The following is a 15,869-nucleotide window of genomic DNA, read 5'->3' as shown; positions in this document are numbered from 1 at the left end:
TGGAGGTCAGGACACATAACAGGTTGTTTTGGTACTAATAGTCAGCCTCCACTGTAAAACTGATCTGTGAGTAACAAGTTTACCCTGAACCTTCAGACAGGCTTCAAAATGAGGAAGACGTTAAGCCTAATGAAAAAAGAAATCAAAGTTCCCCAAGCTTGGTCGGAACACAAAGGTCAGAGATGGAGATCAGAATGTGGTAGAAATTTCAAGTTGTTCACCAAACTTTGCTATCCCTTTTTTTAAATAAATTTTTGTTTATTTTGGAAATAAATAGGTTTTATAGGTTTTTGTTTTGTTGTTTTTTGTTTGTTTGTTTGTTTGTTTGGTTTGTTGCTATCCCTTATTCCATAGTAATAGACCTTAAAAGCTGGTCACTCAGCCAGAAACTGCATCTCCTTGCCTGCCTTACCATATGAGTAAATTATCATCCATAAAATGTAAGAGGAAGTGATTGTGTAATATCTGCCTCAATTCTTACATGAAAATAAATTGCTTTGGACTTGTACTCTTTCTCTCTCCTGCAAGCTAGATCATAGATGTGCTTATGACATGCTTTAATCATGATGCCAAGGACAGTGCCCTAGAAGACAGCAGAGCACAAGATAGAAGGAGCTTAGATCCCTGAATGACCAACTTCATGGAGCAGAACGACCCCACCAACATGGAATATTCACTGTGGGACTTTTACATGAGCATAAAGCTATCTTCCTGAAACACCCTATTTTGGTTTTCTTTGTTATAGTAGATTAGCCAGTACTTCAAATGAGGGAAAACTGAATGCATTATAGAATGGTTTCTTTTAACTATTACTCCTTTGAATCCCCCAATCCGGTGTAGCCTGGAGAAATCTTGGCTGATTATTTGTGGTCAGAGAGGCAGTATAGTACAGAAGAACAGCACTAGAGTCAAATAGACTTTGGTTAAAGTCCTCGCTTGACTTCTAAAAACCATACAAATGTAATCAAGTTACTTAAACTTTCTAAGCTTCAGTTCACCTATAAACAGAGGATAATAACTACATGGCGAGGGTGTTGAGAGAATTAAACATGTCCCAGAAAAGAGTAGGCATTTCATAAATGTTAGTAGCCTTCCTTTCATCCTTTCTTCTGGAAGCTCAAATCTAGGAACTAGTAAGCATGGTTCTTTACGCCAAGGACTTTATGAGGCAGAGTTCAGTACTGAAAATTTTAGATCTGACTCTACCAGTTTTCTGTCTCCTATAACCCAAGTCATCTAAGGCGTATAGTTCCTGTGACAATGCAGCCCTGGGCCACATGTTTCTAGAACAAAGAGAGAAGAAGAAAGGAAGAAGAAAGAAGGAGGAGGAGGAGGAGGAGGAGGAGTAGAAGGAGGAGACAGACTAAGGAAGGTTGTAGAGGAAAATCCGTTCTAAGATGTGACCACTGCCTGACCTGTGAGTTGGACCTAGGCCCACACAGGGAGACTGCCTCCACCAATACCCTTTGAAAATTGTCTGATACTAATTGATGTTCCTTCTGACATGAACCAGTACCCTGCTCCTGCCTCCATTAAATGCTGATTCCTGGAACAGGCCATTGTCCTAAACTGGTCAAGCATGTAATCTTCTGTATCCAGTAATATTCACATAACAGTATCCGTGACTGTCTCCTCCGACCCTGCCCACACTCTTTATAGAATTCTTTGGTGCCTGCCAAGCAATGTGGGAATTCTTTTGTCTTGCAGCTGCCCAGACACACCTTGTAGGTAAGTTTACCTTAATAAACTGTTAATTACCAGAGTGTAGTGGCCAGCACCTTCCTTCACTCTTCCCCCGCCCTCTGCTTATAGAGCTAGATTTTCAGTGTCAAGGCCTTCCCCTGGGTCTGTGTGTACAAACAAAAGTGTGCTATAAAACAAATAATAAAAGGATGTGTGCCCACTGTTTTGGTACATGATGTCTAGACATTCGTGGGTTCTACATTTATGTGTCCTATATAATTTTACTGAGACTCAGTGCAAAAATCATATTCTACAAATGCTTACAATGAGTCTGTTCTATCCATCTCTAAGTTATAAGAAATACAAACATAAAAATGGCAAGGTCATGTATTGTTTGATATGGAGATGTGGGGAAAGGAGAAATTACCTAGTTTAAGTAATTTGGGCCCCTCGGCCCAAATGCTCTTTTTTTTCCCCTAAGGTATAACCCCTTCACTGCCTCCTAGTATTATCCTTTAATATCCTAGTATTTCATTCCCAATGCCAGAACATACTTTCATAAAACTACTGAAATATTCATTCATAGTAGTATGTAAATAACTGGTAGAGCTTAATGCGCTACCATTTCCAGGGCCTTTAGTCTTTTCATAGATAACAACAGATTTTAAGACAATAGAATATATTTTGTCATGGAATTTTGAGCATCATTAAGCAGTAGTTGGGCAGAGATGGATCTGTGAACCTCAAAATAAACCACCTGTTCTTAAAACTCACTTAGAACAGATGTTGACTATAAACTACATTGAGAAATGAGCTAATAAAGGGCTAGGGCTGGGAAAAATATATGGAAGAATTTTTAAAACCTCAAATCCCAAGGGTAGATCTTCTCTCTACCCCCCAACCACTTTCAGAAACAAACATTGGGGATGAACTGACCACATACTTTGAGCATTATTGTACCAGTAGACCTTAAACTAGTGAAGAGAATTTATCATATGAGGCTAATAGAATCAAAAGATTAGGCTAGTAGAATTTTACCATGTCTGTGCTAAAACAATCATTTTGACAAAATATTTCTCCATGAACTCTAGGTAATTTTTGCCTCATCTTAAAATAAGTCTGACCAGTCTTACACAGGAAGATCATCATTGAATCACTATGCCTTTAGGAGTTAGTTTGATTCCTAAAAGAGAAAAGCTAAATAGAGTTCTTGTCGTCCTCTTAAAATTTACTGTCTATTGCTCATTGTGATTATATTTCATAGTATGATCATTTTAACTTTATCTCTCACACCATTATACTCCATTTACTTCTTAAGTGGCAGCCCCATCAAGTTGGAAGATTGGATTGTATGTTGGTCAGGTAAAAGCACTCATGGATTCTGAATTATTACATTCTCCTGACATGTTAGTGTGAAATCACTAGTTTAGTATTTGACCTCAATTAACATTAAGGAATTATTTTGTTAATATGCTCTCTTACTATTGTTTATTAGAAACTATTCTGAATGATCCAAATTTGTCTATAGCTCACAGTTAAATTCCTATTTTACAATCCTCCAGTTCTTACTAGTCATATCCAAACTAGCAATTGCTTTTCAACATTTATAGTAACATAACATTGTTATCCACAAGTCATACTGGTTTTGAAAAGTAGGGGCTATAGAGGCTGACTCAGAACATTTTCAGATGCTTTGGCTTTTATTTCTCAAAAAAGAAAAAAATTATTTTTCTTCACCTCACACCCAAATCATAGGTCATTTTTATACAAAAATTTCATAAATTTTATATATAATATTAACTGGTGACAACTCAATTAAAGTTCAATGCCATTTTTAATCCAATATTATGTTGCCTTTATAATATCTACAAACTAATTAGTAAACAACTCACATTTTCAACTATTTTACTTTGAATATACTATATTTATTCACCACAATAAAATATTGACCAAAAATCTTTCAGAAGAAGTGCATAAATAAAATTGTTGGTCTAATTATAAAACAAAACATTTTGGGCTTGATTTTAAATGTTTTAATTAGAAGAGGAAAAGTAGGTTTAAGTGGAGCTTGCTATAATTAGACAATTTATATTAATATATAAATAAATGCTTTCTTCCCTCTTCTATGCAAAATAGATTTTGAAAAAGGATAACCTTTGTTCTAGCATCTTAAAAAATGAAAGCACATTGCTTTGTTTGACCATTTAAGACCACGATCATTTAAAAATTCAGCAGTGCTTAAACAAATTTAACAATTTGTCTTAATTCTTTGTAGTCAATGTTACACATAGACAGATTTTTTTAAGCTTTTTTAAATGATTATTTTACAGTTTCACTAGAAATAAAGTGTAAGATTCTATTTCTACCACAAGGCGTCAGTCCATAGTAATTTAATCTTCAAGGTGTTTTAACATTACTTGGTGGAAAGTCGATGACTACCAAAAAAAAAAAAAAAAACCCATTAAAACAGGAGCAGTCCCAGGCGCCCTATTTGAGTAAAAGACAATCACGGAAAATGCGGTCGAGCATTTGGTTTTCCTTTGCTTTTTCTAGTTAGACTAGTTCTGGGGATATTGTACACTAAATGCCCAGATGCTGCAATTCAGGTCTCAGACACGCTACTTTGAGGCTGGTTTCAAGACAGAGGAGTAAATCCTCCGTTTACATTCTCTCTTTCTCTATACCTCTCATATTTAAGAAACAACTTAAAACTTTTAGTGACAGTAACTTTGCTTTAGGTTGGAGTACTTGATTAGGTTAGGGTATGGTAAGTTGGCTTTAATATCTGAGGCGAGGAAGGAAAGAGTTTATTTAGCTAAGGAATGGTGCTTGTATGGCTTAGGGTACCAGGTTTGGACAATTTAAGGAGGAAGGCAGTCTCAGAGATTCAGATTCTGAATCTCTTTACAGAGTTGCTGTGAAGTTTTAAATGAGCCAGCTAAGCTTTAAAATAGTCCGTCTCAAAGTGCGATCTGGGAGTGCTTCAGCATATGAGGGGTATAGATAAAGAGAATGTAATCGGAAGATTTACTCCTCTGAGTTGAAACGCAGAATCTCAGGCCGCATCTCAGACCTACTGAACTAGAAACTGTGAAGGAAGGGCCCAAATCGATGATTTAAGAAGCACCACAGAGGATACACGTTAAAATTTGAGAACCACTGCTCTAAAGAATTGCACAAATGTTCGTTACTTGGAGATTAAAGAAAGACGAGGAGTGGGAGGGCGCGTAGCTGACCTCGGGCGTAGGACATCTTTTTTTGCGGGGGGTGGGGACGAAAGCGGCCAGGTTGCAACGTAGAGGAAGTCCTAAATTCAGCCGCTGGAACCTGAGAAGACAGTCCGCTCCCGGCAGGAGTCGTGGGGACGCCAAGCGCCCACAGGTGGCGCTAAAACCGGCAATAGACAAGGAGGCGGGGTCTACAGCGGAGAGCAGGCTCTGGGATCCCGAGGCTCGCGCGCCGCGTGGGGCTGGCACCTCACGGCAACTGCTGCGGCCGCAACTTACCGTCAGGTCACGCTGAGAAGTGGGTGAGTCCCTTGAATCGTTCCGGCTCGCTGCTTGCTCCCCACCTCCGGGTGTCCCTAAAGGCCGTCGCCGGCTCCCAGCCTCGGGAGGACTGGAGCGGGTTGCCAGCCCGCGCGGGACCCGGGCGGCGCTCCGCGGCGAGCGCAGCTCAATACGCCTCTTACGCGCAACTCCAGGGCGCGCTGCCTTCCAGCCCAGCTCTCCGCAGAGCACAGCGCTCCGTTGTAGCCCGTCCAGGGGCTGGGAGCCAGCAACTCACAAGGAAGCCTTTTCGCTGGGGCCTCAAGGGGTATGATGATGGGTTATTAAGTTTGTCCTTAACTTGGGTTCTGATGGCAAGTTTGCCACCTTGGCAAAATCGCCATGAGTTTGCATCGCATAGATGAATGATTGGTACATAGTACTTAAAATCGTGCAACTTGTCTTTAGGTTTTCGAGTAACAGGAATTTTTCATTTTAAGTCCTTGGAACATTAGTCCTACTCTTTCAGGATCTGGGTTGGGGTTCAAGTTCCCTCCAAGTAGTTAATCAAGGCTTTATTTATCTATGTCATGGGTCAAATCCACTGGAAGAGGTTTGTAGACGTAAAATTTATGAATATTTTCAAATTTCTTACTCGGTTCTTTTTCTAAAAACATTCCTCTCAACATCCTGACATTTAATAAAAGGTCGTTCATTTAGCACAGAATGAAGCATAGGGAAGAAGCAATGCTTTAAAAAGCAGCCCAGTAAAGAAAAATATCTACCTTCACATAGTTAAATGTGTTAACGCAAGTGTGCTCTTGAAACCATAGAAGGTTTGCAAATGCAATGTAATCCACAATGTATCCCTGTCATTGATTTTCTTCATATTCTAAACTCTTCATATAAACAGTAGTCAGTTGGGCTGTGTCAATATTTAGCAGGAACATTAGGTCAGCGGTCCTAGTACAGCACAGTGGAACAGTCGCATCAGGAATATGCTTTGCTTTTTAATGGGGATGAAAGTTAGAGAACTTTGGGTAAAATTCTGGAGTTCCTAATATCTGAACACTGCTGTTTCCTGTGTTTACTTTTTTATGAAAAGATTTTATGAGAGACTTTAAATTATATATTTGGTTAACGACTGATAGAAACCAACATTTTATTGACTGACGTTTTATTTTCTTGGCTTCTGGGCACAGAGTTGATTGTGGGCTACACAGTCATCAAGCTCCCTCACTGCCCTGGGCTTTCCCTTGGCTTTGCTCTTCATCCTGGTCTCCCTACCATGCAGATGAATGGCTGGATACCTCTCCAGTGCCACTCTGGATTTTCATCCAGATTTGGTACAAAGTGTCCCTCAATCAGCAAACACTGCCTATTTGCTATATGCCCAAGGACCAGGCCTAGGAGAAAGCCCTCACACTTCTTATGTCACCATCTATCTGTAAAATTTTGTCTTCCTTTAGGATTCATTGCACATCCATGCAGTTAGTTGTTGAAATGTCTGCCTTCTCTCCTAGACCTTGAGGTTTTTGAGAGCCCCATCTCATTTAAATTTGTATTCCCACTGCCTGGCATTGTTGTTCACATTACAGGTAATGAGTTAATATTGAATAAGCATATATTTGCGTGTTAACATTTTTGCTATCTTGCAACTCAGAGTTAAAACATCTTCTAAATAGTGTGAATTTCTTGTTTGATTACAGTAGATAAAACTTCTATTCCTTGACACACATACACCTCCCCCCCCCCGATTACTCTATTTATAATGCTGACTAAATCACCAAATGATTAGGAATAATATTTGCTAAGGAAAAATACTGTAAGGTCCTCCAGAGCAGGCACAAAGTCTCATTTCTCTCTTCCTCTTCAGTGTCTATCATAGAATTTAGTTCATAAATACTTGATTGGCATATGCTTTTCTCAGAACTCTCTCAAATGTCAGTGACATAAACCCAATTCAAACTAACTTATGTGTAAAAGAGAATGTATTGGCTTATGCAACTGAAAAATTCAGGATCTGGTCTCAGGGACTCTAAATACTTAAAATATGCCACCAGGACTCTTTCATGTCTTTCCCTGTTTCCTGCTTGTGCTTCTGAGTGTTGGCTTTCTTTTATTAAAGATGGTTTCCTCCTTACAATATTTAGAAGAAAGCATGGTAGGCTTCTATTATCCCACTTAAAATGTTTAAGATGTATCCTCTTTATCTTCCACTTCCATATATAAATATCAGAGAAGGACTAATTGGGTCAATGAGAGTTGCGTGATCAAGGAAATGGAGAACTGTGATGAGCAAAGACTGAGTGATATGCCCACTTCTATGGCAAAAGGAGGGGCCTTTCTCCACGTGGGGGAAATATTTTATAGCATTAATAAGGAGGGAAGGAATGTGGGCAGACAAAAACAACAAATATCCTCAGCACGAATGTTGTGAAATTTCAAAATAGAATATATGGAAAATGTTCTCAGACCATCTCAACAATTTGCTCTTGTTGAGATGGTCTGAGAACATTTTCCATATATTCTATTTTGGCTCCTTTCTTCTTCGTGAAGATCAAACCTTTAAAAGTTGGATAATGTTTTAAGTATTTTAAACTACTCCTGAAAACAACTTTCCATTAAATGAAGTATTACAGGTGCTCTAAAATTCAGAAACACTTGGAATGTTTTCTCTCAATCAAATTGTGGTATATCTAATCTGCTTTTCTCATTGAATTTCATAAAGTACAGATTGGAGATACATTCCACTGGAAATAAATTTAGAACAAATAAAAACAATGAATAATATTGTGACATTATATGTTTCCCTTTCCTAAAAGATGTCACACCAAGCTTGAATGAGGATCTGTGAAGAGTGTTAAAGCAAAGATTTCTTTATTGGGTAGGAAGTTTGGCAAAATTAATTTCCACAGGGTTGACCAGAAGAGTGTGCATCTCAGTGATTAAACACAACTCAACAACCCACTGGAAATATACCAATTTCTATCTTACCAACAAAAACCAGCCTATTACTCTGACGAGAAAATGGCTCTCTAAAAATATAACCTTTCAGTCCTTTATGCCACTGTCAGGGTTCGCCTTACCAAGTGTGTCTATTCTGTTCATTGTCTGAAACTCAGAATACATTTTCCTATAAAATCATTTATTTATTATTTCAGATTCCAGTGCCAGCCCCCAAAGTCTATTAAACACAACTTCCTGAGCTACATCAGCTAACTCCAACCTCCATTGATAACATTATTCTATTTACCTTTGAGGGAAGTTGACTTTCCTCTAAATGAGCCCCTGGAGGTAAATTCCCCTAAAATAAAAGGCAACAGTCCAACCTTTTGAATTCCATATGGATACCTAGGTCATACATTTTACCGATAGTTGGACAAAGGAAAGCTGTTATTATTGACAAAAGGGCCCTGGTTTGAGATTCTTACAGATTATGAGGTTAAATGTGTAGATCAGTTACTATCTGTATTTTAATTGTACTTTATCTGCCACTCTAGTCCCTATATGAGTAAATTTTTCATATTGCCCTATCAAACATCAATATCATAAATAGCATAGACTTGAAGGTAATTATTTTTATTTTCATAGGTGGCTGAAGCCATATACTATTTTATAGAATTAATGGAAAGTAGACAAAACATCACAAACCAAGAAGAACTTTGGAAAATGAAGCCTAGGAGAAATCTAGAAGAAGATGATTATTTGGTAAAATAATAATAATTAATTAATTAAAAATTATAAACATAATTTAAATACTTTCCTATATCTCCTAATGTTGTAAAAGTTATTTTCAACCCAGTCTGCTAATTGTGATTCCTATCACTGATATTGTGATGGGTGAAGGGCCATGTTATATAGGAAAGAAATTGTACCTTGACTGACTGTCATGGACTTAGCTGAATAACCTTGAATGGGTCACTGAAAAATCCTTGGTCTTGATCTATCTATAAAGTGAGAGAGTTGGACCAGATCATCTCCAAACCCCTTTCAGTGCTAACATTATATGGGTCTAAGTGTTTTAAGAATCATCAGTGCCCATATAACAGTAGTTTCATAACCATCTGTTTTTTTTTTTAATAGGCACCATGGCAGCTTATCTAAAGATCATAAAGTTAATTGATGATTTACGGTTTAACCAAACAAGTTCAATTTTGGAATAAGAAGCACTGGTTCCATTTTTGCCCCACCTCAAGATTAAATGTTTCTTACTACATTATTTAACTGAAAAAGTGGTGAAAAAATTTGGTTTCAAACTCTTTTTACCTTTCTAAATGATCTTAACTACAGTTTTAACAAATTATTTTATCTTAACTATTTTAATAAGAAAATAATTAAAATAGTACAAGCACATACTCTATAAAATAAGTGTGCATAAAATAAAATCATTTTTATTTTTGAAGGTAATTGTCTTACTTGCTGTTACATGATTCTTCACCCTGAACCAGAAAATTGATCTCAGTTGATTGTACTTAGATTGTTTTAACGTGAAGAGATGGCAGACGCTGTATCATGCTCAACTCCCTTCTAAATGGAGTAATTGGAAAAAGCATTGGGTGTAACATGATTTATTACTAAAAGTCAAATGGTTGAGAGGTCACTTTTAAACCCCCAAAAATATAGAGAACTATGTGAAATAAAGTTATTCTGCGTAAAATGTGGAAATGAACAAGGCCATCACTAGCATGTCAAGCATTGAAATGTTATGGTTTTACATGTAGAGCTATAAGAAATGAGGAATAACATATTGGGTGAGAAAGTAAATTTATTAGTAAAGTAAAACAATATGAAACATTCTGATATAATTTCTCATTTTGAGATTTTTTTTTTTTAATTTGCTGGTATATCAGTCAGTTGGGGAAATGACAAAATATTCAATGTAACCTTCTTTCAAATTGTTGAATACCTAGAAATGCAACTGGGTAAAGAACTATAACATTCTCAGGAAATAGATCATCCCTGTGGGATTTAATTACTTAAAAAGCCTTTGTACTTCTAATAGACTGTCTATCAGTACTCACACAAATGAGATATTTTAGAAATATGAAATCAAAATATAAGACTACATGACAGAAGTTATATATTTTTATCTAAAGTAATGACTATTATTCCTGATCCTTTGTACATGAACTAATGAATTCGCTCTTCAGTTCTTTGCAGGGAATTACCCAGTAACCAATAAAAACATTAAAAAGCAAACACAATTGTTATAATTTACATGTTTTATTATTTTTACCAAAGATTACTAGATTTTATTTAAGTTTTTCAGTTCTAGTATCCCAGTTGCATTATTCCATCCTTTATGCCTTCAGGATAGAAACACAATGGTCTACCATTAGTGCAGATAGCTGAAGCATGTACTTCTTCTATCGAAAGAAAAACAATAACAGAAATTAATGGAGAACCCCAACATAGATAAGTGAACCTTTGATTAGTGCTACATAGACTATGCCATTGCTTCAGCTAACCAGTCTCCAAAAAGTAAGGTTCTGAATGTCCTTTTTTACTGATAAGTACAATGAGCAATATGTAATTAGTTTAAGGAAATCCCATTGTTTTAATTTTAAGATGTTTACTTTCTTTTCTTTGTAGAATAAGGACTCAGGAGAGACCAGCATGCTGAAAAGACCTGTCCTTTTACACCAACCAACCCATTTTGATGAATTTGATTGCCCCCGAGAGCTTCAGCACAAACAAAAACTCTTTCCAAAGTGGCGCTTGCCAATTAAAGTCGCCGCCGTCATATCTTCTCTGACTTTCCTTTACACTCTTCTGAGGGAAGTAGTTCAGCCTTTTGTAACTTCCCATCAACAGTATTTTTATAAGATTCCAATCTTGGTCATCAACAAAGTCTTGCCAGTGGTTTCCATCACCCTCTTGGCACTGGTTTATTTGCCAGGTGTGATAGCAGCAGTGGTACAGCTTCGTAATGGAACCAAATATAAGAAATTTCCACATTGGTTGGATAGGTGGATGTTAACAAGAAAGCAATTTGGGCTTCTCAGTTTTTTTTTTGCTATACTGCATGCAATTTATAGTTTATCCTATCCAATGAGGCGATCCTACAGATACAAGTTGCTAAACTGGGCATATCAACAGGTAGGATGACAATATTGACAATATCACTAAACTAAAAAGTCACCTAACAGATTAACTCTTTGTCATTTTTAATATCAATCCCCTAAACCCCTATTGAAACCCTGTGTTGAGACAATAATCAGCATTAAAATTTTTTTATTATTACTCTTCATCGGGGCTTAATTGTATAGTTTTATATTGAGGAATTTATTTTAAGCTGAAAATACTAAATTACAACTTTAACAGTATAAACAAGTATTTTGTTCCTGGACAGGGCCATATTTCAATTTTCTACAACCCTCACAAGATTACTTTTCAATGTTAATTTTTCTTTTCTACTTATTTGCCACATGCTCATGTACATTATAACTCTAACCAAATAATTATTATATAAATAAAACATATCAATGTTGCATTCAAGGAAAATGATTAATAACTCCTATGTTATTTCTTTTAGAGATGTACAAAAGCAAAGTCATAATTTGTGGAGGCCCCCACTGATCAGGCGCTCCATAGTAGCCAGAGCCCGTGTAGAAGGAGGTTCAGATGTAGGGACAAGTATTGTTTACATTCTTTCTGTCCTCTTTTCACCCTCTGGCAGGTCCAACAAAATAAAGAAGATGCCTGGATCGAGCATGATGTTTGGAGAATGGAAATTTACGTGTCTCTGGGAATCGTGGCACTTGCAATACTGGCTCTGTTGGCTGTGACATCGATTCCATCTGTGAGCGACTCTTTGACATGGAGAGAATTTCACTATATACAGGTAAATGATACATAAAATAACTTCTCTCAGAGAGGTAAATCTTTTTGTGCTTATAATATCATGAAGTATATTGACTTTTCCCCATAAAAATTAGCAAGTGGTTTTCTAATAGCAAACTCGTTCCAATTAATAATGTGCTTTCCTATAATTTTTCCCTATTGCTGCGAAATAGAAGTGTTTTCTAGACAAAAATAAAAGGCATTACTCAAAGAAAAATATTATTTCTAAACATTTGAAACTTGTCAGACAACTTGCTGTCCATCTAATAACTATAAATATGACATTTTAGAAATTCAATATTTATGGTTTTTTAGTTTCTAAAAAGTAAAAATTTTTTGCCCCTAATTCATTATTCATCTTTTAAATATGCAGCTTTGTACTATCCACAAAAAAACATCTCTTCTTGAAATATGGTATTTTATCTACCACGAGTATTCAATATATAATTTTACAGTCTCCTTTTTTCAAGTTACATTTTATGGCGCTTTCTTGAAGTTTCTCAATATTCTTGGAATGAAAACTATCTGAGATTTACTGAAGTTAATCTGCTAGTGATAGATTAAATCCTTAAAAGAGTAGTGTACCAGAATTCACAAGGGGATCCACATTGGACAAAATTCAAAGGACTAAATTTAATTGAGTCATAAGCACTGCCAAGATTTTTTAAATTACATAGCTTCAGCTTTTATTCCCATAAAAGTTAAAGCTATAGGAATTCTCACAAAGCCAGACATTCCCCACTATCCTTTCTACATGTTCATACGTGTACTCCTACAGACATTTTATTAGGACATCTGATTAAGCTGAAAAGTATGTCTCCATCTGAATTATTCAAATATGGCTTAGTGATGGTGCCACATTTCTCAAGTGCAATTTTTGCTGGTTTGCTAGGTTCAGCCTGATATTGGAGTTCTCTGTTCCTCATTAAATAACTTTCTTCTTATATTGTTCTGCCTGTCACACATAAGCTAAACACCACTTTTCAGATTTAGTGAGGAATTCAAGTGCTGCATCTTGACAACTGAACCCATTCCACTGTGTGTACAACACCAAGCCCACAATAAGTATATAATGCACATTTGGTAAAATTAATCTCCAACCAGTCACATGTGTTTTTCAGTTAGTAACCTAGAAACTTTTCATTTACAATCCAATGACTGATTACTCTCTGATTTATAACTGAAAATATAAACTTAACTATTTGATTGTATTCACTGCGGCTTAAGGGTACTTACTGCTGAATAATTGTGAGTTGGATTCATTCTGGCAGGCTAACAACCATTTCCAGTAAAGTGAATAGAAGTAAAAAGTTATCCAGAAGAGCTATTGTCAGGATGCCATAAAATTGCTTAGGCGAACAACCAATTTTAAGCACTTTATCTGGAGAGGGCCAAGGATCCCAGTGCAAGCTGAAATTTTTCTTTACATCTCCATATCTCTATGTTTTGTTCAAACATTGAAATAATTGTTCATATTTTCCACTTTATCAGAATGTTTGTTTTTTTTTACATAAGCCAAGCTCATTCATTTTAGTATTCATGTACCAAAATCAGTCAATTGTTTTAGTTGCCTTCACAATTAATAAAGATTGCTGGAGTTGAGTTGATTTTTGCACTAATCTTCAGTCAACCCACCAAAATTTACAAATCATTGTGTTGACTCTTTAGGGATCCTGTGATGAGTAAGACAGAGTCCCTAATTTTAGATGTGTCTTCATAGACAGAATTAAGGCAAATACACAAGAGACAAAGCACCATAAAATAAATGTCATAAGAGAAAACAAAGTGTGGAGAAAGGGAAGACAGTATTATTGATTAGCTGAGACTGAAAGGAGAATGGTTTTGAATTTTCTCAGCTTAAATAGCCTGGAGACAAAGCCATTACCCAAAAGTAGGGTGAGTAGAGACGTGTAAAAAGAATGGAAAGATGTGGGTGGACATTGTTGGGAAATGTAATAGCAAAACAATTACAGATGAATGAAAGAATTTCCAAGCAACAGAACAGATCCAGATGAAGTAAGATGGAATAAACTTATTGAACCAATCTTCACCAAAATAATTTTTTTTCTTTTGCAGAGCAAGCTAGGAATTGTTTCCCTTCTACTGGGCACAATACATGCATTGATTTTTGCCTGGAATAAATGGGTAGATATAAAACAATTTGTATGGTATACACCTCCAACTTTTATGATGGCTGTGTTCCTTCCAATTGTTGTCCTGGTATGTAAATGCATACTATTCCTGCCATGCTTAAGGAAGAAGATAATGAAGATTAGACATGGTTGGGAAGATGCCACCAAAATTAATAAAACTGAGATATCTTCCCAGTTGTAGAGTTGCTGTTTATAACATTTTTGTTCAATTTCGATATATTTCCTCATAAACATTTCAAATTTGTATTCATTTAATAAAATGATCACTGAATATCTTAATATGTATCTTTGTTTCTGAGTAATGAATTTGAAATGTGTGTATTTCCTTGCAGATTTGATTCAAAGTAAGAAATGAAATCATCTTAGCACATTTTCTGTGTTCAGTAAAGCTGAATAATCAAATCTGATTTGTCAGACTGCGCATAGCATTATAAATAATAAATGGCCTTGAAATACCAGTACTTGCCACTCATTGAAAGGTATCATGAGCCATGAAAAAGTATATTATCTGAATCTACCACAAAGGATATCCAGTGCTTATGGTTGTTGTTAAAGAACTTTGGAACACTTATCTCAAAAAAATACCGATTGTGTCTACGCAAGTAAAGCAACAGAATAACATCAGATACACATCCAAGCAAAATAATACTCAAAGCTATCCAAGAGAAAAAATCAATTTAATTTTCTCTAAATGTGTACAACTCATTTGGACTTACCTTAATACATTAGCAAAAGCAGACCCTGAACCAATTCCCCAAAGAGCAAACTATACATCTACCAGGACTCTTTAACACAACATTCTTAAGAGGTCTTTCAAAATTAGCAAAACTAACTACAAACTTTTATATGGGTAAACCATTTATTATGATTAAAGACAGTAGAGCTAATGCTAATGGTACAAATTAGGAAAAACAAGATATTCATGAATGGAATTCAGTTTTTCTATTACAAAGGATAATTATTCACTATTATATGGGGGCTAAGTCTTCTGGAGTATAAATTTGAATTCTATGGACTATTGGGGTTTAGACACACAGAGACATGTCTACAGATAGGAAAGGAGTTGAGACTAGCATGACCGGAAACAAATCAGGCAGTAGTACCCTTGAGAGATAATTCTCCCTAAGAGGAAAAGGCATCTAGGGTCTAGAACTGCAAATTAGATTCGGCAATGAGCCATAACTATGGGACCAATTAGGCATGACACATATACCATAATCAACCAGCTCTGAGATGCAGCAATGGAGGACCTGCATTCTCAACTGCATTGCAAGATGGCAAAGTGTCAGCACCTCCAGTACTGAGAGGGAGAAATCAAGTTTCAACCTTTCTCGTACTAACACATCATAGTACTAACACTGCAACTTGAGAACAGGATGCCAGCCTGAAGTGGCACTTTGATGAAGCTGTCAGGGACAACGGCTAAGTTCTGACTTGGTTATTGGAGTCCTGTCTCTATTATCCATGGTAATAAAAAAACAATAGAAGTATTCTTAAACACAGAAAATAAACCCTTTGGGGAATTACCAATGATAAAAGAAGGTAGACGTATAAGAGCCTTAGAAGTAAAACACAAAACATCTAGATTCAATTTGTATTCACAGGATGTTGAAAACTAGACCATTCACTGTTTGTATCTTTTCTGAAGTTTTTACAATGGTAAGATAATATTTTTATAAGCAGAAGAAAACAAAAATCT

The 15,869-nt window shown here is 36.2% G+C and overlaps 1 protein-coding gene and 1 long non-coding RNA gene across 4 annotated transcripts; one reads left to right on the top strand and one right to left on the bottom strand.

The window, feature by feature from the left end:
- Positions 1-484: 484 nt before the first annotated feature.
- On the bottom strand, positions 485-14,099 carry LOC120615061 (uncharacterized). The gene is made up of 3 exons (XR_005656191.1): positions 13,653-14,099; positions 578-583; positions 485-495 (listed from the first exon to the last, which is right to left on the bottom strand). It is a non-coding gene; the product is annotated as an uncharacterized LOC120615061 (long non-coding RNA).
- STEAP1 (STEAP family member 1) lies at positions 5,013-14,453 on the top strand. Of its 3 annotated transcripts, none has more exons than XM_039878163.1 (5): positions 5,018-5,212; positions 8,766-8,882; positions 10,767-11,273; positions 11,854-12,018; positions 14,094-14,453. In XM_039878163.1, exons 2-5 carry the CDS (start codon positions 8,799-8,801, stop codon positions 14,349-14,351), a joined length of 1,014 nt encoding a protein of 337 aa, XP_039734097.1. In that variant the 5' UTR covers positions 5,018-5,212; positions 8,766-8,798; the 3' UTR covers positions 14,352-14,453. The 3 variants fall into 3 exon arrangements, with proteins under 3 accessions (XP_039734099.1, XP_039734097.1, XP_039734098.1); XM_039878164.1 differs by lacking the exon at positions 5,018-5,212 and adding an exon at positions 5,247-5,499; XM_039878165.1 differs by lacking the exon at positions 8,766-8,882 and having other exon boundaries at positions 5,013-5,212.
- The last annotated feature ends 1,416 nt before the right edge of the window (positions 14,454-15,869 follow it).

The sequence above is a fragment of the Pteropus medius genome, unplaced genomic scaffold (genome assembly GCF_902729225.1).
Source record: "Pteropus medius unplaced genomic scaffold, Ma_sr-lr_union100, whole genome shotgun sequence".
Classification (NCBI taxonomy): Eukaryota; Metazoa; Chordata; class Mammalia; order Chiroptera; family Pteropodidae; genus Pteropus; species Pteropus medius.
The sequence above is the reverse complement of the archived record's forward strand: the minus strand, read 5'-3'. Positions and strand labels throughout refer to the sequence as shown.